At 38.4% G+C, this 22,650-nt stretch overlaps 1 protein-coding gene across 1 annotated transcript in view; it reads left to right on the forward strand.

Annotated features, from left to right (window-relative positions):
• The first annotated feature begins 1,452 nt into the window (after positions 1–1,452).
• ppfia3 (PTPRF interacting protein alpha 3) overlaps positions 1,453–22,650 on the forward strand; it is a 38,900-nt gene continuing 17,702 nt past the window's right edge. Inside the window, exons 1-11 of the mRNA XM_079863420.1 lie at positions 1,453–1,644; positions 3,965–5,066; positions 14,699–14,800; positions 17,153–17,317; positions 17,728–17,802; positions 17,900–17,959; positions 18,036–18,164; positions 19,657–19,749; positions 20,555–20,607; positions 20,755–20,848; positions 22,493–22,627. Coding sequence (XP_079719546.1) covers positions 4,734–5,066; positions 14,699–14,800; positions 17,153–17,317; positions 17,728–17,802; positions 17,900–17,959; positions 18,036–18,164; positions 19,657–19,749; positions 20,555–20,607; positions 20,755–20,848; positions 22,493–22,627 — 1,239 coding nt within the window. The 5' untranslated portion in view covers positions 1,453–1,644; positions 3,965–4,733. The remainder of the gene's footprint in view (positions 1,645–3,964; positions 5,067–14,698; positions 14,801–17,152; positions 17,318–17,727; positions 17,803–17,899; positions 17,960–18,035; positions 18,165–19,656; positions 19,750–20,554; positions 20,608–20,754; positions 20,849–22,492; positions 22,628–22,650) is intronic.

Consider the following 22,650-nt stretch of genomic DNA (forward strand, 5'->3'; position numbering starts at 1 on the left):
TGCCTCCACCACTGAAAGTTGATTCTCGGCGCAAGACGTGTCGCGGGCAATTTAAAGGCAATTCTGACCTGCAAAAAGCATTTACATGACCGGAGAGCGCGTAATTACAAGACTCGTAATATCGTAGACTCGTAATATTCTGAGAGCTACGGTTTGTACCACGTGACCGCTGTACCACGCGACCACGCAGATTAATTTTGTAATTAATAGTGAGAAACGTGTAAAACCTTACCAGAGGACGCGAGCAGCTCCAAGTACAGCATCACTTGTTGTTGTCATCTCTTATTTACGGTAATTGTTGCGACATGTTGTGAACGCAGCATGATTTTCCGCAAGCGCTCGTCATACGGATAGCTTTTTATTATTTCATGGGTGGTTATAAAAATAGGCTATGTGATAGATAGGCTATATACATCACAAATTATTAGCTTTTTTTATGAGAAAGGTTGTGGGGAGTCTGAGGCGGCTAAGGAACTTTCTCAAATTAGGCTATGTCAAAGTAAGATTATGGGTGTTACAAACAGGCTTCTATTTTACTAAATAAAATATTTATGTTTTATCATAATAGAATATATATGTTTTAACAGCGTTTAAACCAACATAAGTTATATTGAGTTTATTGAAATTAAATTAAGGTGCGCTAAATATGAAAAGACGTTACGTTTGTCTGAGGAGGAAACCATAGCAACAGTAGGCAACTCAGCTCGTGCGCTTTCAGTTCGAAATCTGACGGGAAGATTTACAAAACTACCTCCTAAAAGTTTTAAATATAAATTAAACTTTAGTTTTATCAGGCGTTCAGTTCTAAAGTATTCAAATAGAATTCCAAATAGGTAAAACAAATAGAGGAGTTATTTTTAATGTAAAAAAAACTGCTTCATAGAGTGATTCGTGTTGCTGGAAAATATTTAGGACAGACACGTGGACTGCCGGATTTCGAAAAGGAAATGCAAAATATTATATATTATAAATAACACAGTTATAATAAAATGACAGTTTTAAACCCAATAAAACCCCCTCTTGAGTGACGATGCAATGAGAATCTGAAAAATGAGGTGATAATTGCTAACAAGTGCGGATGGTTTGAGAGGCGCAATACCGACAGTGACCGGTAGAGGGAGTGGATGTGGCGAGAGGACAGACTGCTCAAGTTTTCAGTGGTACCCTGAGCTGACCATTTGGACCTTTCGCCCATGAATGCTCAAGCATTGCTCTTAAAATAACACGTTTATCTTCTTATGTGAGGTGGCGGATCGTGTATTTCACAGACATGATATCATACAGTTACAGTAGCCCTAGCAACAGCTCGTGTCTGTGATTACTGTGGTGGTGAAGCAGGCGCGAGTGTTTCTTTAAGAGCCAGCACCTTTACATCGAGAAGGAGGGAGAGAGAGAGAGAGAGAGAGAGAGAGAGAGAGAGAGAGAGAGAGAGAGAGAGAGAGAGAGAGAGAGAGAGAGAGAGAGACTGTGGTTAGGTGTAACGTTTGCTTGCTCGGTGCCGTCGTTACATGTGTGAGGAAGAGGGAAGGGGGGAGGCTGATAACTGGGCAAATTCGGCACCCGAAAGCGCTGCGCTCCGATGGGGTCGACGGGGATGAAATGATGATGATGATGTCTAGCGTTTACTCTTCGACGATGACAACGGTGAGCGGTGCATATGTCAGCATCGCATGTATTTTCTTATATATGCATGTTTGTATGTGTGTGATATCGCCCAGCTGTGGAGATGAGGAGGGGGATGGAGGACTTGGGAGGAGGGGGCGAGGCGAAAGGATGGGAGGAAGAGAATAAAATAGCAACATTTGAAGAAATGACACGATGCGTTATTCATAAGACTATAGTTTAAATGTAATCATTTCCTTTCGACACGGCATGTCCAGTCGCGTATCTGCAGGAGAGAGACGGCATATATATATATATATATATATATATATATATATATATATATATATATACATCATGGTGGAGCGAGCGGCAGAGGAATACGTCAACACATACATTCAGCCTTTTACACTATGAAACTGAGCGTCGTTTGGGCGAAACGGAGCGGTGCTTATTTTTGATCATTCCCTTCATGTTAGTACGGAATAAACAAGATCAGCAGCTTCCAATCACGCACTGGTTCCCTTAAAACGACACCCGTTTCTTCCTTCCTGCGTTTCGACAACGTCCATGGACACACAAAAAGCGCTGCCCGGCTACATGATCGTTACACATCATGAATTTCATTTCCGTATATCATGCGCAACCATTAGCCTGATGACTAATAGGATCTACAAAGCCCATCTAGCAGATATACCAAAGGAATATATATATAGGAATATAACCGAACGGAAAATAAAAGCGGTGAGATGTGGTATTAGGAAACGGCTGCTGTCTATATTGAAGGGAATCTGAAATAGGTGTGTGTCGGAGGAAGAGAGAGAGAGAGAGGGAGGGAAGCAGAGAGACGGATGGACCGACAGACAGAGAGACAAAACAAATGGAATTGGGTGTTGATTTGAATGTTCTGCATGACAGTCGCGGAAACGAGGCTGATACATTGTCTTCATTCGCCTCGACGTCGTTAACATTTAAGACGGAGTATTTAACACGATTTGTGGCCTGTGCGAGGAATCACTGCTCTGTTGATTCTTCCAAATTCCTGTGTCCACATTCACTGGAACAGGACGCTCTTTCATGCTATTCCCAGATTTCTGTAATGGGGAAACCCGATGGTTACAATGTTATTTTTAGTTTGATGCTCCCCAATGTGTCTGCCACCATCTAGTGCTGACTCCTGTGTCGAAGAGCCGAGTGATTTCAGTCCATGTCTCTCACTCAGTGCGTTTACATGCACAAGAATATTCTGATGTTAAACAGAATTTGGTCATATTGTGATAAGGATACGGGTCATGCGAACACTGCCATAGCCAGAATAAGCCAGTTTTGATGGTATGTTTGTGTATTAATACGATTTTTGGGTTATATTAAGAATATCCACCGTTACCGGACATTCTTTATATGTGCATATGTCCAAGCAAAGGTAATTCGTGGGGATACTAGATATAAACAGCTAAAAAAATGCTGAGACACTGGAGACTCTATTTCTGTTCTTGCAAAGATTTTATGAAATTAAAAGCAACATCATGGCCTATATTTGTAAGAGTCTCATGACCTACATGTTGCAATTCATAGCCTGTGTGTTATTGTTAGGGATATGAATGATATTTCATGAGTTGTTTAAATTACTAAAATGTATGATGGACTATAAATGGCACAAGCGAACAAAAACATGTGCATATCTTATTCATTTCACCCATATGCTGATTACATATAAAAATGAGTAATATGTCAAAAGCTCTGGCACATATGAAAGTCTGTTTTCAGAATAAAGTCTTACACAGAATATGGACCGTAATCAGGAAGTTACAGTATGTGCATGTAAATGTTTTCACCATCAAGATTGGCAGATAACTTTTAAGCATTAGTGTTTTCCATTCAATGTTTTAATGGTGTCCATAATCACAATATGTTTTAAAGATTTAAATGACAGCTGATAGTAATCCAACAGCACAGATGCTGCCCTTTCCCACTGTTACCTGGCAGCTTGTATTGCAACATTTAATGCACTGAAAGCATGTTTTATCAGTAATTGCAAGAGTAAGATATCCTAAAAGTTTTCTATCACCTCTTGCTGTCCAAATGCTTTTTGGTTTTGTTTATTGTGTTATTTTCTCCCTATTTACTGTCTTGTTTTTCCTTTTTTTTATCAATAAAAACACTATTGCAAAATACCAAAAGTAATTTGGGACACTTACTGCTTTGAAAATGAAACATTAACCCATCAGATTTACTTTCTAAGTCTGGTTTACTGAGAGATTGAGAATTCACTGGATTTGATCTATAACGCTTGATTTCTTCATGACTTGCCCATGCTTTGACCATTTGTGCTAATGTCACTCTCCTTTATTTCCCTCTTCAGCTCTCCTTTACTTGAAGTTCGAACCCATTGGGTAGAAGACTCTCCTCAATGCCCACCCTTCCTTTCACCCAATCCAGTCCCTGCGACCCAGCGACTTTCCCCTCCAACTTTCTCCTGCCACTTTTGTTCCACCTGAGACCACACCCTGCTGCTCAACCCAAACACACCCAAGCCAAGGATTTTGAACAGCACATACTAAGAGCCAATCAGGAGCCTTGAAGCCATTCAGGAAATAGCAACACAACTCATGAATCTACCTGAGTACTGAGGAAAAATAAAGGAAAAGACAGTGGATAATAAGCTCAAAAAGAAGACCTCTCAGATAAACTGGCAGTTCTGGTCCACCCTTGAAGAAGAGCACAGCAATTAGGATATTCCACCAAGAAAGCTTGAATAGAGGGTGAAAACAAACAGACACTAACTGAGGGACAAGATATAGAGGAAAAGTAAGAGAGAACAACTGTACGCATAGTATATCTGCAATACTCCACACAACACACATTCCCACACACATTACACAGACTGTTACAGCACACATTCTTACCACAGTCCTCACGTTACTCCATCCTAGACATCCGCATATGAATGACAAGTTGTTTTTCTGTTTGCCGTAGGCTCTCTGGCACGCAAATACTGTCAGATTTGCGGTCCCACACAGTGATTCTCTCAAATTCCTCTTTGCAAACTTGTAAGGCCAACACATACACTCACCTTTAACCTCCCTCACGCTATCAGATAACGAACTCTCACACCTGTTCACGGCCTCAAGATGATGTGTGAGGTGATGCCCACCATCTCGGAGGACGGGCGGGGTGGTGGTGGAGGAGGCTCGTCCTCTCCTGCCGGAGGCGGTGGGGGTATGGGAGGCGGTGCAGGGGGTATGGGTGGTGGCTATGGGAGCCGAGAGGCCCGTGGTGGAGACGAGGGGGGGAGCACTGGAAATCTGGAGTCTCTAATGGTGAACATGCTGACGGAGCGAGAGCGGCTGCTAGAGAGTCTCCGAGAGACCCAGGACAGTCTCGGCACGGCACAGCTACGTCTGCGAGAGCTGGGTCATGAGAAGGACTCGCTACAGAGACAACTCTCCATCGCACTGCCACAGGTACGCTTAGGGGGTTCTGCATGTGTGTTTAAAACCTTGTTTTAAATTGCATGATAAAGATATGTTATGCACCTTGTATCTTAACGTCCAAATTATCATCTTGGCTTTGGAGTAACATGTTTTAAAATAATATCCAGGGTTCAGTGCAGGTTGCATGTAAGCTTAATTGACAGCATTTGTTGGATTGGCATAATGTTGATTATCACAAAAACATAATTTTCTTAAAAAACAAAGCAAAAACTTGGGTTACAGTGAGACACTTAGAATGGAAGCGAACAAGGCCAGTCTGTAAACATTAAGAAAAACCTCACTGTTTCAAAAACAATCTGTTTTGACATGTGTCAAAGTTTGTGTAAAGTTATATCCATTCTTACAATGTTGTTGCCATGACAGCGCAACAGCATAAACCCTAGGATTTAAACAGATTTACATTACTGTTCAAATAATACACACGTTTTAACAGAAGAATTGATGTACATGCTTTTACAAAATGATAACCTCACATTTTTGCTTCAAATTCTTCAAAACTGGCCCCATTGTCTTCCATTGTAAGTTTATCACTGTAACAGAGATTTTTTTTTTAGATCAAAATAGTTTTTTTGTGATAATCCATCAACATTATACCACAAATGCTGTCAATTCAGCATAAAGGGGTAATTCACCACTGACAAAGCTTTTTATAGAACTTGGCTGTCTATGCAGTAGAAATATGAAGAAAGAAAATTAAATCAGTGCTATATTACTAGAGAAAAAAGAAGAAAAGGGCTGTGATGTCCCCTTTTGCCAAAAACTTAAAACACCCATAATGCACTTTTGATTTTGGCACCGCACCTCTTTTGATTCGACTGTCTGTGGGCAGACAGGCAAATTGCAGAAGTTCAACCTGTAGTTTTAACAAAAGCCCCAGCATCCGGCAAACTTTTGCAGACAAATAAATGGGGATATCCTGGGTGCAGGGAACATGGAGAAAGAGTACTGAGTAATGTTCATTTGCAGATACTACTGTCATTGTAACAATACTAGGCTGGTTGAAAATTGGTGAACATATTCTTTAACATGTATTGAACTTGGAATATTCCTGTAAACGGATAGTTCACCCCAAAATAAAAATTCTGTCATTAATTACTCACCTGTCGTTCCAAACCCTTAAAGGAGAACTCCGGTCAATTTTAACATTGAGCTCATTTTTTTGTACATTTGGAGTGCTGTCAATACAGAGAACAACGACAAAAATCGGTGTTGCCTACACCGAGTTATTCTATTTTTAAAATTTGCACCCTGTTGACTTCAATAGGGCAAGTAGTAAGCCTGCTTTTTAGCCTCTTAACATCCTTTAAGTGTCATTACAAGTGCACAGAAAATGTGAGTGATTCCTTCCGAGTGAACACGGGTGGATCTGACTGCAGTAGATGTTAGAGATATTAATAAAAACGAAGTTAATTCAGCCAGCGCTCATACCTTTGTTTACATCCTGTTTTCGGTGGAAGGCCATAGTAATCGATTGTCGAGTTCACGCGCATAGGTTTAGTTACCAATGATCACGCGCGTGAACTCGACAATCGATTACTATGGCGTTCCACCGAAAACAGGATGTAAACAAAGGTATGAGCGCTGGCTGAATTAACTTCGTTTTTATTAATATCTCTAACATCTACTGCAGTCAGATCCACCCGTGTTCACTCGGAAGGAATCACTCACATTTTCTGTGCACTTGTAATGACACTTAAAGGATGTTAAGAGGCTAAAAAGCAGGCTTACTACTTGCCCTATTGAAGTCAACAGGGTGCAAATTTTAAAAATAGAATAACTCGGTGTAGGCAACACCGTTTTTTGTCGTTGTTCTCTGTATTGACAGCACTCCAAATGTACAAAAAAATGAGCTCAATGTTAAAATTGACCGGAGTTCTCCTTTAAGACTTTAGTTCATTTTCGAAACACAAATGAAGATATTTTTAATGAAATCTGAGAGATTTCTGTCCCTTCATAGACAACTTCTCAACTACCACTTTGACGCTTCAAAGAGTTCATAAAGAGATCGTAAAACTAATCCATATGAATTGAGTGGTTTAGTCCAAATTTTCTGATGAGATACGATTGCTTTATATGATGACCAGATTGAATTTTGTATTTTATTGACATAGACATTGAGCAGCGAAAATAAACAGAAGCTGAACCGAACCTGCTTGACGCGCGAGAACAAACCTCTTGCCGAAGCTCAAACGTGCTGCATAACACGAGAATGAACCTCATTGGTTCTTGCTGAAGCTCAAACGTGCTGCGTAACACGAGAATGAACCTCATTGGTTCTTGCTGAAGCTCAAACGTGCTGCGTAACACAAGAATGAACCTCATTGGTTCTTGCTGAAGATCAAACGTGCTGCGTAACACGAGAATGAACCTCACTGGTTCTTGCTGAAGCTCAAACGTGCTGCGTAACACGAGAATAAACCTCATTGGTTCTTGCTGAAGCTCAAACGTGCTGCGTAACACAAGAATGAACCTCATTGGTTCTTGCTGAAGATCAAACATGCTGCGTAACACGAGAATGAACCTCATTGGTTCTTGCTGAAGCTCAAACGTGCTGCGTAACACGAGAATAAACCTCATTGGTTCTTGCTGAAGATCAAACGTGATGCGTAACACGAGAATGAACCTAATTGGTTCTTGCTGAAGATCAAACGTGCTGCGTAACACGAGAATGAACCTCAATGGTTCTTGCTGAAGATCAAACGTGCTGCGTAACACACCAGAATGAACCTCATTGGTTCTTGCTGAAGATCAAACGTGCTGCGTAACACGAGAATGAACCTCATTGGTTCTTGCTGAAGATCAAACGTGCCGCGTAACACGAGAATGAACCTCATTTGTTCTTGCGGAAGCTCAAACGTAACACACGTTTGTAACAAACGTAACACATCTGTAACACACGAGAATGAACCTCATTTGTTCTTGCGGAAGCTCAAACGTAACACACGTTTGTAACAAATGTAACACATCTGTAACACACGAGAATGAACCTCATTTGTTCTTGCGGAAGCTCAAACGTAACACACGTTTGTAACAAACGTAACACATCTGTAACACACAAGAATGAACCTCATTGGTTCTTGCTGAAGCTCAAACGTGATGCGTAACACGAGAATGAACCTCATTGGTTCTTGCTGAAGATCAAACGTGATGCGTAACACGAGAATGAACCTCATTGGTTCTTGCTGAAGATCAAACGTGCTGCGTAACACGAGAATGAACCTCATTGGTTCTTGCTGAAGATCAAACGTGCCGCGTAACACGAGAATGAACCTCATTTGTTCTTGCGGAAGCTCAAACGTAACACACGTTTGTAACAAACGTAACACATCTGTAACACACGAGAATGAACCTCATTTGTTCTTGCGGAAGCTCAAACGTAACACACGTTTGTAACAAACGTAACACATCTGTAACACACGAGAATGAACCTCATTTGTTCTTGCGGAAGCTCAAACGTAACACACGTTTGTAACAAACGTAACACATCTGTAACACACGAGAATGAACCTCATTGGTTCTTGCTGAAGCTCAAACGTAACACACGTTTGTAACAAATGTAACTTATCTGTAACACACGAGAATGAACCTCATTGGTTCTTGCTGAAGCTCAAACGTAACACACGTTTGTAACAAATGTAACTTATCTGTAACACACGAGAATGAACCTCATTTGTTCTTGCGGAAGCTCAAACGTAACACACGTTTGTAACAAACGTAACACATCTGTAACACACGAGAATGAACCTCATTGGTCCTTTTTGAAGCTCAAACGTAACACGTTTGTAACAAACGTAACACATCTGTAACACACGAAAATGAACCTCATTTGTTCTTGCGGAAGCTCAAACGTGCTGCGTAACACAAGAATGAACCTCATTGGTTCTTGCTGAAGATCAAATGTGCTGCGTAACACAAGAATGAACCTCATTGGTTCTTGCTGAAGATCAAACGGGCGGGGGTGTGGTTTTACAATCTCTTTATGAACTTTTTGAAGCGTTAAAGTGTCAGTTACGTAGCTGTCTATGGAGGGACAGAAATCTATCAGATTTCATCAAAAATATCTTTATTCGTGTTGCGAAGATAAACAAAAGTCTTATGGGTTTGGAACGACATGAGGGTGAGTAATTAATTTTGGGTGAGCTATCCCTTTAAGAATGTCTTGTGCTGAATAGTTTGGAAAAACAGGTCATTGAGATGAACCATGTCTTCAGGAAGGATAAGCTGCCAGTGAAGTATAAGTAATGTTACATACAGAAAGAGTTAAAGAATCTAGAAAGAGATGGTCAGAACTAAGCTTGTCTGGTTTGTATTATTCCTTTGTCTGAATTGAACAGTCTGTATACCTGTCTGATTTGGCTAACATTCAAGCTAATCTTTATCTTCCAGACTTGTTGGCTGTTCTGGTCCTTTTTGAATCCGGTCTTGAACTGTTTTCTCTCCTCTGATCTAATTTAAGGTGTTCTACATATCTTTTTGAGATTATCTGCTTATCTACAATTAGGGCGCTACTTTTTTTAGTTTTTTGGTTAGTATAATCTTTTGAACAGTCCTGGTTGTTTCATTGGTAGATTTTGTCAATTAATGAGTTTAAACTCTTTAATGATATCATAGCAGCTTAAGGTGATGTAATATGATGGGCATTGCAGTTGTATTTAAGATCAGAACAGTATTAAAATAAATATATATTCACAATTTGCGATTCACTAATGCGTAAACCTAATTCGCAAAATATAGTAAATGTGTATTCATGAGTTATATTTATATTTAAATAGAAATAGATTGTGGAATCCAGCATTTGCAAATCTTTATACATTTGACTTCACCTTAGAGTTGTGTTTAGATGTTTTGAGATTTTTCCCTCTTATTTTCATTCACAAATACATTTCACAAAGTTTGTACTCTCTGCCGATCAGACATTTTACAGTCAGGCCAATCATAGGACAGTTTTGTTCAGCTCTGTAACTCATGTAATAGCATGTCTTTTTAGGAAGAGTTGTGTTATGTTTAAATGTTACAATTACACGTTAATACTTTTAGTTTTTGCAATTTAAGTCACCTTGCTGCCTGTTTGTCATATTATAGTGCTAAAGAACATACAGGTACACAATATTCTGCAAGCGGCAACCACTTTTATTTGCAGAAGTGAATCTTTTAAGTAATTTGTGTACAGAATAATGGAGTCACTCTTAATATCCCAAACTCTTTGAACCACACTGTATGAGTTACCTAACTGAGAAAGTAGCTGGTCTTTCTCTGCACACAATGTGGATTTCATTTTTCATCAAATTTGTTGCCACTATGAATTTGGCTGTGATGTCATACGAGTTTTGCTCCTGTGTAACTGTAACATTTCAGCATTACATCTCGCCCTAAGAGACACAACACGATACTGCTTGAGTCACAGAGTTGAACATATTGCTAAATGTTTTCTCTATTTGTCATTTTACAGAACGTCAATCATATTTCCTACTGCATTCGTGTTTTTTCTTTTATCAGTGTAAAATTGAACAAAGTATGTTACTTGTTTTGTTACATTTATGCTACAAATGAAGAAAAAAACTGCAAGGTAATTCATCACCTGTATATACCATTTGTTTTGTTTTTTTCTATTAAATGAATCTTGGTTTAAGAATGTTCAGTTGTTTTAAAATGTAAATAAGACAAAATTACTGATGAACAAAACATTATTTTTTGCAGTCTAAAGAGACGGCAATGTACTTATAAAAATGAATTTGTGATTCAAAACCTGTCAGAAAAGTCACAATTCAAAACTGACCCACAAATGTGTGACAATTTGCAAATGCTGATTAAACAATAAATAATTAAATGCAAAAAACATTGAACAATTTGTATACCAAACTAATAATCAATTGACGTAGCACTGGAAAATTTTTGGAGCCAACCGCCACTGACATGTGGCTTGAAATAGCATGTGTCAGAGAGACCCATTTTCTGGGAGAATGTATTTAAGAGGCACAGAGAAGAGGGGAATCAATATCCAACACACATACACATACACAAAAACATATGCAAACACTCTCTGAAATAAGCAGACTCATATTCAGAGCAGTGATACATTAAGCAGAGTTCATTCGGTGCATCCCATCAGCGTTGGGCGTATGAGAGAAAAACGCATCGAGAAATACTGAAAAAAGAGGATGTAAATCCGTTGTTGAGGTCCTTTGTGTCAGTGGAACTGTTGTAGGAGTCTGAATGAGAGAAAGAAATAAGGCAGGACATTATCACGCAATTGTGTTTGGCATACTTGTGCCAAACATAATTCTAGTCCAATCTCAGCAAGGTACATTTCCAGAATGCCAAAGTCCTATGGGCCCACTGAGTTACCATCTGTGTACCACTATACCACTCCTAAGCTTAGCCCCCCTACTCCTCCTTCTTTTCCTTTCCTCTTCTAATTCTTGATCCAGCTTCTTTCCCCTATTTTTGCTTGTTGGCAGAAAGTGAGGCAGTTAGATATAGACGGGATGGATGGAGACATGACCCACCAAATACGTTCATCATGAAGGAAAGGGAACATGATTGGCCGATTTGAGCTCAGAAGGAACATGCGACATGATTGGTCTAGAATTGGGCTTTGCTTGGTAAATGCCGTTTGATTGGGGTTTGGTTTGCATTACAGAGTGAATGTGTTTGCTTAGAAAGATTTGGCTCAGATTTACTTTTGTTTATGTCCAAAGACTTGCTGACTTGATTGAACAGGATTTGATTCACTTTTAGGTTAAGTTATTGGTGGTTCTTTACTTACGAATGTTTGCCATGTCATCTCGCACGCATATTTCAACATCGTCTAATAAAAATCCCAAAATCTACTGCGCATTGAAGTAAATGAATACACAAAGTACATACTTCCACGTGCACGTGGCGATTCTATCTACGTAAGACAGGGAAGGCGTGTCATGCGTGATTCCTGATGAAGGCACCCGGTCACATATAGGCAGCTAGAAAAAGATGGTGTGGCTTTAGGCTCGCAGTGGCAGCCATGTGAGGCCATATGTCATCTTACACAACATGGTGCTATGAAGACCTTACACCCGAGAGTTGCTCATCGGAGTGTTCAGAATGTGGACTTTGTCATCTGTTCACACAGAAGCAAAAAAGTAACGGACTCTGATTCAGTCTCACATGTACGCAAACAAGATTTGGCTGTACGATACCAAGATTTTGGCATTTATGAAACCAGCCTCTGTTACAAATCAGCAACCTTAGACAACCGATGAAACGACACTGGGCTGTCAATAAATTAAATTGTTTAATGTTGATAGTTTGTGGTTAATCTCATGTTTTTTAGGTCATTGCATTAACACATTCAGTTGTTGGGATCGGCGATTTGTTTGCAGAATATATGCACATAGAAAAAGAGCAGGTAAAGAGATCAATATATGCAAAATATATGCACTGCTCGTACACGTGAGGATATAACAAAAACACGTAACTGTGACAAAACACACGGGAAGTGCAAACAAGCTTTGGTCTCAGTGTAAATGTGCAATAACTGAATAATCTTTTCTACACTTTTGTAACAAAGATTTCTTGCTGCTGTCGTCTGATGGTCTTCCCAATGATGGAGAAATAATTTGTACTTTTGAAGACCATTCAATTCTCTACACAAAGAGTATAAATTACTACTTCCTATCTGGATTGGTTTATACACATTGATTACATTTATAGGTATATAAATTATAATATTAAATAGTTCAAGTATTTAATAAACTATTTCAAAAATGTTATGTAATGCAGTGGTTCTCAAACTTTTTGACCTGAGGGCCCTCCATATAGGCCCAGATATTTCCTCTATCATTTCTGTAATTATGACAACGCTACTTGTTTTCAAACCTTTCGTTATTAACCGAAACTGTTGAATGAATTAAACATGATTCTGTGATTCAAGATTCTGAGTTTTAATAAAAATAATAGTTATTGAGGTGGAAAAGGAAATACGATTTCAGTTTACATCAAGATTTTTTTTAGCATTTTGAAGTTTGCTGAGGCCCCTGGATAAGAACAACTGATTTAAAGAATCTGAAATGTCATCCAATGAGATGTTGATTAATTCACATCTCACTGCCTGAACTGTTGTGTTCATTTGCTTTTGACACAACCACTTGCTTTCATTGAAAGTTTTCTTATGTGTAAATATAATTAGGGATTCAGCGATCATGATTTTTCATGGTTGATTATGATTTTTATTTTTTTTTACAAGCAACTGGGTTGCTTTTTTTTCCTTTTTCTTATTTATTTGCTCTATTACAGGCCAAACTGGCCTTAAACGAACAAAAAAATATATGTGTTTGGAGCAAAAACCGCCTGTATTCGGGAAAACAGTAGGCGAAAAGTACCCAGATGACCTGCTATTTCCTGCGAGATTCTGAAGTGCACATGTGATGGACACTTTACTATCCCATGAGGCCACGGGAGAGGATTTATGAATGGCAGTTAAGCAACACAACTGATGCTGGTGGATCACATGACTGTAACAACATGACAGATATAGTATGTTTGAATTTCATTCATACTACATAGAACATAGGCCTACTTTTTTAATGGTTGTCAAATGTAGTACCTGCTCAGACAGTGTGCGATTTCAGACACACTCTTACGAAAAAGAAGTATACGTCAAGTTTATTTTATGAAGTATACTTAAGTAATGTTCAAGTATATTTTTAAGTATACTGTACTTTATGTAGTAAGTATACTAATATCAATGTGTACTTGTAGTAAACTTGTAAGTGTACTATTTCAATACTGCTTGGGACTAAATTGGCCCACTTTTAGTATATAAAAGTATATGTTTAAGTGTACTATAAGTGTAACAGTAGTAAACTACTTAGTTTACTATTTTAATAGCCTACACAAAAGTTCAGATACACAGAATTAGAAACATATCTGTTTTATATCAATATTCTAATCAATATTTTCAAACAATGTAAGTTTCACAAGACTGTATATGAAAAACTATGTAAAGTATATTTAATAGGCTACTCAATCAAAAGAGTTAACACAACTACAAATACTTTTAAGTATATCTGGATCAAAAGATTGAGTACAAGTACAGGCCAAATATACTTGGACTTTTCTCTCAGTATAAGTCAAGTACACTTAAGTGTAATTTAAAGGTATATTTCTGAGAAGTACATAAAGTAAATTTTTGAGAAGTATATAAAATGTAGACTGAAAGTACACTTTCTTATTTTTTAGTTTAAAAGAAGTATACTAATAGAACACTTGAATAAACGACTTTTTCGTAAGGGCACTCTTACATCTGGTGAAGTCAGCGAATCAGATAAGATCTTGCCAGATGGAGAAAGTGCATTTCAGTTGTGTGTAATGCCTCAGATGGTCAGTGAGTCATGGGTGGTCCGTGGGCAGGCTGTCTGAAGCCCAGACACAGTGGACACATGTATATGGTGTATGTGTTTATTTCTACATTATGTGTGTGTGGTTTGAGTGATCTGTAAATATATTTCAGGCTGACCACAGCAATGGATACACACTCTGGATTATTTGTGTTGATTGTAAAGAGCCTGTAAAGATCAGAACAGAGCTCATTTTCTGTTGTTGTGTGTGTGTTTGTGTGTGAGCAGGAGTTTGCGGTGTTGACCAAAGAGCTGAATGTATGTCGGGAGCAGCTGCTGGAGAGAGAAGAGGAGATTGCTGAGCTTAAGGCGGAGAGGAACAATACACGGGTCAGTAACCCCATAACCATAATCTGTGTGTGTGAAACAGACATCATATCCTTTCTATATCGCGTGTTTGTGTTTGTGGTTTTCTGTTTAGGGTGTTTGTTTTTGATGAAATGTTTTGGCTGGGGTGCAATATCCTACTCTTGCAGGGACGTTTCCACCCAGGAGGCAAGGGAGGCATTTTTTAAGTGCCTCTTAAAAAATGGAAAATAATCCACTGTAGAAAAAATAAAACAATGCAAATATTACAAAATATGCCATTAAAAAGTGTATAAATAATACGTGTATAATCAAAATGTTGACACTGTCCAACAGCGACATGAGTGGTTAAAGTTACGAAGCAGCATCTCTCTTGCCTCCCCTGAGCCCATTGAGTTTTAATGTTTCTTATGGTGGTTAGTTTCGGGATAAATGTAAAAAAGATGAGAAAATCTGATGAGAAATATACTTTGTTTTAATAAATACAACAATAATTTCACTGTTAATGTAAAAATACAAAGTAGAATTGCTTTGTTTGTTGTTGTTTCAATTTACCTTAAAGGGTTAGTTCACCCAAAAATGACATTTCTGTCATTAATTACTCACCCTCATGTCGTTCCAAACAAAACAACTTTTGAATGGTTGTGTACCTTAAAGTCTTGGCTACAGAAAAGCTACTGAATACTTTTACCATTATTGCCCAGGACAAAACATTCACTTCACAAGTAGACCTTTTGTACACAATAGCAATATTAAAGGGATAGTTCACCCAAAAATAACAATTCTGTCAGTAATTACTCACCCTCATGTCGTTCCAAACCTGTAAGACCTTCGTTCATCTTCGGAACACAAATTAAGATATTTTTGATGAAATCCGAGAGCTGTCTGACCCCTCCATAGCAACGTTATTCAAGGCCCAGAAATGTAGTAAAGACTTCGTTAAAATAGTCTATGTGACTCCACTGGTTCAACCTTAATGTTGTGAAGTGACGAGAATACTACGTCTTCATTCAATAATTTCTTCTCTTCTTTGTCACTCTCTGACGCTGTTCACCTGATAAACACAGAGCAGCGCTTCCGGGTTCGACGTCAGAACACTGTCTCAGTATTGGCCGTATCCTGCGTCAGCATCACACACATGTGTCTTGGCGCTCATGTGAACAGCATCAGAGACACGGAAGAGAAGAAATTGTAGTAACAATGTTGTTATTTTTTGGGGGGGGGGGTTTGCGCACAAAAAGTATTCTCGTCGCTTCATAACACTAAGGTTGAACCACTGTTGTCACATGGACTATTTTAACGATGTCTTTACTACCTTTCTGGGCCTTGAATAACGTTGCAGTCTATGGAGGGACAGAAAGCTCTCAGACTTCATAAAAAATATCTTTGGGTTTGGAACGACATGAGGGTGAGTAATTAAAGGAATAGTTCACTTTAAAATGAAAATTCTGTCATCATATACTCACCCTCATGTTGTTTCAAACCTGTATGAATTTCTTTCTTCTGCTGAACACAAAGGAAGATATTTAGAAGAATGTCAGTAACCAGACAGTTTCTGGGTCCCATTGACTTCCATAGTACATTTTTTTCCAACTATGGAAGTCAATGGGACCCAGAAACTGTCTGGTTACTGACATTCTTCTAAATATCTTCCTTTGTGTTCAGCAGAAGAAAGAAATTCATACAGGTTTGAAACAACATGAGGGTGAGTATATGATGACAGAATTTTCCTTTTAAAGTGAACTATCCCTTTAATGACAGAAATTTCATTTTTGGGTGAACTATCCCTTTAATATTGCTATTGTGTACAAAAGGACGGTTTACTTGTGAAGTGAATGTTTTGTCCTGGGCAATAATGGTAAAAATATGTAGTAGCTTTTCTGTAGCCAAGACTTTAAGGTACACTACCATTCAAAAGTTTTATTTTTTTCAGCAAGAATGAATTGAATTGATCAAAAGTGACAGAAATGACTTTATAATGTTACAAAAGATATCTATTTCAAAGAAATCCTGTTTTTTAAAACTTTATTCATCAAAGAATCCTGAAAAGAAGTATTTCGATTAAATACATTAATTGCATTTTAAAATATATTAAAATAGAAAACAATGTATTACGTTTTTTTTTATAATCTATCACAATATTACTGTTTTTACTTTATTTCTGATCAAATAAATGCAGCCTTGGTGAGCATTAGAGACTTCTTTCAAAAACATAAAAAATCTTACCGACTCCCAAATTTTGAATGGTAGTGTATGTGACTCTCCTAATCTGATCCTACCCTAGGAAATGTTCACTATAGTAACAAATGGGTAATAACTAGTCCCCGTCTCCCCAATTGAAACTGACTTTCTCTGTTTCTTTCCCGTGCCATCTAGCTCCTGCTGGAGCATCTGGAGTGTCTGGTGTCTCGTCACGAGCGTTCTCTGAGGATGACTGTGGTGAAGAGGCAGGCTCAGTCTCCTGCTGGAGTCTCCAGCGAGGTGGAGGTGCTCAAGGCCCTCAAGTCCCTGTTCGAACACCATAAAGCCCTGGATGAAAAGGTCAGCACCCCTTCCCTACTCTGTCCTGTCCTACACCATGTCGGCATGACGATAAATCCAAATATCTGAATTTTAGTTTCTGTTATCATTGTGTTGTGCTGGTTAATCCTGCTTATGATGAAAACACATTGGTCTGAAGCTGCAAATATGAGCAAAAGCACCATAAAAGTATCATAAAAGTAACCCACATGACTAATGTACTGTATTTAAAGACTTCAAAAACCATAGCTATCAATGAAGCAGGTGAACATGCTCAGATTACACTTCACAAACTCATTAAGAAGTTTTTAAGGCCGTTATCAATGTGTAAGCTAGACTTCTATAGAATAACTGTGTCTCTTCAAAGAGGTGATTTTTTTTGGACAGGTTTTCCCTGTTGATTCATTGTCTATTGTTCTTCTCTCCCTCAGGTGCGTGAGAGATTGCGTGTGGCTTTAGAGAGAGTCGCTGTTCTAGAGGAAGAGCTGGAATCGTCCACAAATGAGGTGAACATCAAACTATCGTGATATATGTTAGTACCCCCTTTTCTCTCAGTATGTGGCACGCTGGTCTTGCATGCTTAGATTTGTTCGTTATGCTTAGGTACTGTCTTTACGGGATCAGATTAAAAGGAGAGAGCGGGGTTTGGACAATGGAAAGGAGGTGAGTCACAACTGTTTGAATCTTGTATTGAATCTTTTCACTGTTCTTTTCCTCATGTTCTCTGTTTTTCACACAGCGGCTCCCGAACGGCCCCTCCTCCATCTTGGATGATGGCGAGATCGACAGACAGAGAGAGGGAGAGATAGAGAGACAGAGAGCAGAGCTTTCACAGTTAAAAGAAAGACTGGCGCTCATGTGCAGACAGGTGAGTGTTGCACTGCTGCCTACAGCAGAAGCGTTATAAGGCATCATAGTAGGCACAATCCTGAGATGACAAAATTATTCAAAAGGAAGCCAAATTTATCCACGTTCATCACATGTATCCTTCACAGAGAAGGCAATTTCATAATGCTGTGGTGTCCAACCTACTCAAAAACACTGGCCAGGAGGTTCCTAGTAATATGGAAGACTTTGACTATCTGGTTCAGGTGTGTTTAATTGGGGTTGGAGCTAAATTCTGCAGGAAGCCGGATTGGATATATCTGCCATAATGCATTGCATCAAGCTGGGTAAAAAATAATTCCAAGATGGGAGACAAGGCGAGATAATTCGAATCCCTTAGAGAAATAAAAAAAAGTATTTTATTCAGTGCCATTTATTTGTTTTATTATATATTTTATTACTATATCTTGTATACATATTTCATGGTAAAAATATTATGTTTTTGAAATAAGTCTCTTATGCTCCATGGCCGCATGTATTTGATCAAAAATACAGTAAAAACAATAATATTGAATATATTATTAGAATTTAAAATAACTTTTCTTTTAAATATATTTTAAAATGTCATTTATTCCTGTGATGTCAAAGCTGAATTTTCGGCTTCCAGTCTTTCAGTGTCACATGATCCTTCAGAAATCATTCTAATATGATGATTTGATGCTCAAGAAACATTTCGGATTATTATCAAAGTTGAAAACAGTTGTGCTGCTTAATAATTTGTTGAAACTGTAATACAATTTCTTTAGGATCCTTTAATGAATAGAAAGTTCAAAAGAACAGCATTTATTTAAAATATAAATATTTTGTCAGAAAAGTCAAATTCAAAATCAAATTAATTCATTGTTGCTGAATAAAAGTATTAATTTCTTAAAAAAAAAAAAAATTGTGCTATGCACTTTATTTCTTATTAGAGTATTACAACATGCTAACGGCAACTCTATGGAAATATAAATTATGTGAAAATAAAGTGCACTATTAGTGTGATGTGCAGAGGTCCTTTCTGTGAAGAGCATTTCAACTCAGCAACTTATGAGGATCTGTGATGGTTAGGACACTGCCTTCGAAGGCACTTGGGCTTTGGAACAGAGCTTGTAAGTGTATGTGTGTGATGGAGATATAATGTTCACAGACACAGGAAGGAAATACGGGACAGACGGAGTGGGAGAAGACCTACAGTATGACACACTCTGAGCACTGACACATTTTGGATGAGAAGGTTTCAGTTAGCCTGGCATTCCTATGGTTGCCATAGAGATGCAGGATCAGAGGAGATGCTGAGCGAAAGACGGTGTCACATTCTGCTGCCCTCTGGTGGATGTGCACCGCATTCCAAGATTGCAAAAGAAAAAAACAAACAAGAAACGACAGAGGGAGATACGGCTACTGGAACGCATCCAAGTTTCATTGGCTCGTTTCTGTGTTTGCATGCGTTCATGCGCACAAGTTAACGTCTGAGCCTTGTCTCCCATGTGCAGGTTGGAGAGATCGAGGAACAGCTCACTACCGCCAGGAGGGAATTAGCTAAATCTGAGGAAGCCAATCAGAAGCTTCAGAGGGACGTGAAAGAGGTGGGTCGGAGGTTAAGTTCTCACCGAGAGAGCTTCAAAAGAAAATCAAGAGCCCTGTGTCACGCAACCATAGTTTTGCTGTCATCCCGCCTCCCTTCCCATTTGGAAGGGTTTCCTGCCACGATGCAGTGATTAATTGTCGGTAAAGTGCTCTAGTTGTTGATGGGTGTGCCTGTCAGCCAAAGCGAGATCAATCAAACTGCCAACAAAATAATCAGCTGTCTATCTGACATTCCTCATGCAAGAAGTCTAATTTTCTGTATAATAGAAGCATGCCGTACTCTCCTGCGGTAACAATGACTTGCCAACTTGGCAACAGCGCTTGTTTCATGTCACCGACTCGCTAGTTATGGAATTTTCCAGAATTGTCGGTTGCTACCGTGCTGGCTTGGCGTCCTATTTAAACTGGATGCCTTTGCTTTGAGCAAGTTTTGTTGCTTGTAATCTGCTTCGACTGCCATGAAGTACAGTCTCGATAGTGGAGAATGAAGTTTTTCATTCAGTTCCCAAGACACTTTGCCTTTCGTCCTTTTTGCTACACTTGTCTTTCATCGCCTCTTCCTCCTCCCTCATTACAATTCTGGAATATTCTATACAGGTTTTTTGTTTCGCAATAACTTTTTATAGTCACCTCCGTTTGAGGTAAACAGTTACTGTAAAACTGCTGTCTAGACAGAGCCCCAACCATAATGTGACTGAATGGTCTGATTGGAATCGTTTAGTGTGTGTGTGTGTGTGTGTGTATTTATTCTTTTTGACATTTTCTCTCTTTTATCTCACATTTTTTCCACCCCCTCAACTGCAGGCGCTGTGTCAAAGAGAGGACATGGAGGAAAGAATCACCACCTTAGAGCGCAGGTAAACTAGACCAGATTAGACCAGATCTCACTGCTGAGTTTAAGTGGGAATTAGCTCAGTCCGCACATTCAAAAGACACCGATAGAGTTGCAGTTTTGATTTGTCAAGCGCCCTGCAGATCCTCACTGTGTGTGTTTTTGTCTGTAGGTACCTCAGTGCCCAGAGGGAGGCAACCTCTCTCCATGACATCAAAGACAAGCTGGAGAACGAGCTTGCCAGCAAAGAGTCTTTATACAGACAGGTACAACAGGAGAATCATGTACAGACACACATGAAAGGTGTAACTATTGAAGGAACATTTAACAGCGTGTTCATCTTCAGTCTCTGGAGGGTTATTCTCAGGGAATGGCACCAATTGTGCCGGAAGGTTTTGTTGTGTTTTTATTTCTTTTGAAAAGGTTTCAAGACTTTTCTTTCTTTTTATCTGTGAAGAAATATTTCAGATTTTAACACCTCAGGCTATCAGGGCTATAACCATCCACTATGGGGGGGGTCATGCTCCCTCCAATATTCAGGTTATTAATCTACAAGTAGGGCTTGATTTTTGGTACTAACCACAACGTCAAGCTAGGGTTTTTCCCATAAAATTATTCAAATTTGACAAGGCCAACTTCATTCTCTGATGTTTTTTATTTATTTTTTATAGAAAAAAAGCATTTGCAGCACAGTGAAAGCTTGATGTTTTATTTCAATGAAAGCTAAATTTAGATTAAATATAATTTATATCACAGTTCAACAGTATGTCTATACTACAGTATGTCTTACAGTATAAACTTTAATATTGTTAAATATTATTACAATTTAAAATCACAATTTTATATTTTAATATATTTATGGTGCTTAAAAAGATTTCTTATTATTATCAATGTTGGAAACAGTTTTGGCGCTTAATATTTTTGTGGAAACTGTGAAAACTTTGACCAATTTAATGCATCCGTGCTGAATAAAAGTATTTCTTTAAAAAGTAAAAACGTACTGACACCAAACTTTTGAAAGGTAGGCTATATTTTCTTTTACAATTGAATGGTTATGAATGAACATGCAAATTGATTGATATTCTGATGTAAAAAAAAAAAAAAACCCTTCAAAATGTATTTATTCAATTATTATTTGTTTTTTGTTTAGTTTTTTCCTAAACTATGGCAATCTTGACATTTATTTTGTACTTTTATAAATAAATCTGTTTCTTAACTGTCTTTCATTCCATGATCTATCCATATAAACAAGCTCATACCATTTGCTAGCGTTCAAAATCTAAATTCAGATTTATAATAATGAAATGAATAAAGGTTTGGATTACATTTTTTTTTTTTTTTTTTTGCATCTGGTTAAAGTTCATTCCATATCTTTATATTCGTTAAAAGCCTTTCTCTGTCAAATCGTGAAAATTAAACAACTATTGCAATGGGCAACACTATATTCCTAATAAATAGAGATGTACTGTAGATTTAGACATTCTTAGCAATGGAACCACAAATTAGTGTCAGTTTGATTTAAGTCTAAGTGAATTTATTTTGTTGTTTTAAAGGTTTGTGGTTTGAGGTCTGTAATTGTGGATACAAGCATTTAGAATCTGTTTCCAGGCTCTGTGATATGTCTAGACCTGTTGGTTTTACGTAACATACAGTATGTCTTTGCCTTTCATACTTATCTAAATGATCACTAGTTCTAGATTTTTGTTCATAACCTTTATTATCTTCATTTGGTTCTTTGGTGGCTTCATAAGTGACCTGGTTAGATTTTAAGAGAAGTTCCATTGTGTTCTTACCAGGTCTCCACCAAAAACAAAACACCTTTTTCCCCCTGAAGAGAATGTGTTCCTTATGGTGTTCTTCATTGTCTTGGTCTCATTGTTCTGTCTCTTCTCATCCCTCGGTCTCCTCAGAGTGAAGAGAAGAACAGGCAGCTCCAGGAGCGTCTGGACGATGCTAAACAGAAGCTGCAGCAAACCCTCCAGAGGGCCGAGACTCTGCCCGAGATCGAGGCTCAGCTCGCCCAGAGGGTGGCGGCACTCAACAAGGTGTGTGCTGTCAGGTTCAGATC

This window comes from Squalius cephalus (genome assembly GCF_949319135.1).
Source record: "Squalius cephalus genome assembly, chromosome: 1".
NCBI classification, from domain to species: Eukaryota; Metazoa; Chordata; class Actinopteri; order Cypriniformes; family Leuciscidae; genus Squalius; species Squalius cephalus.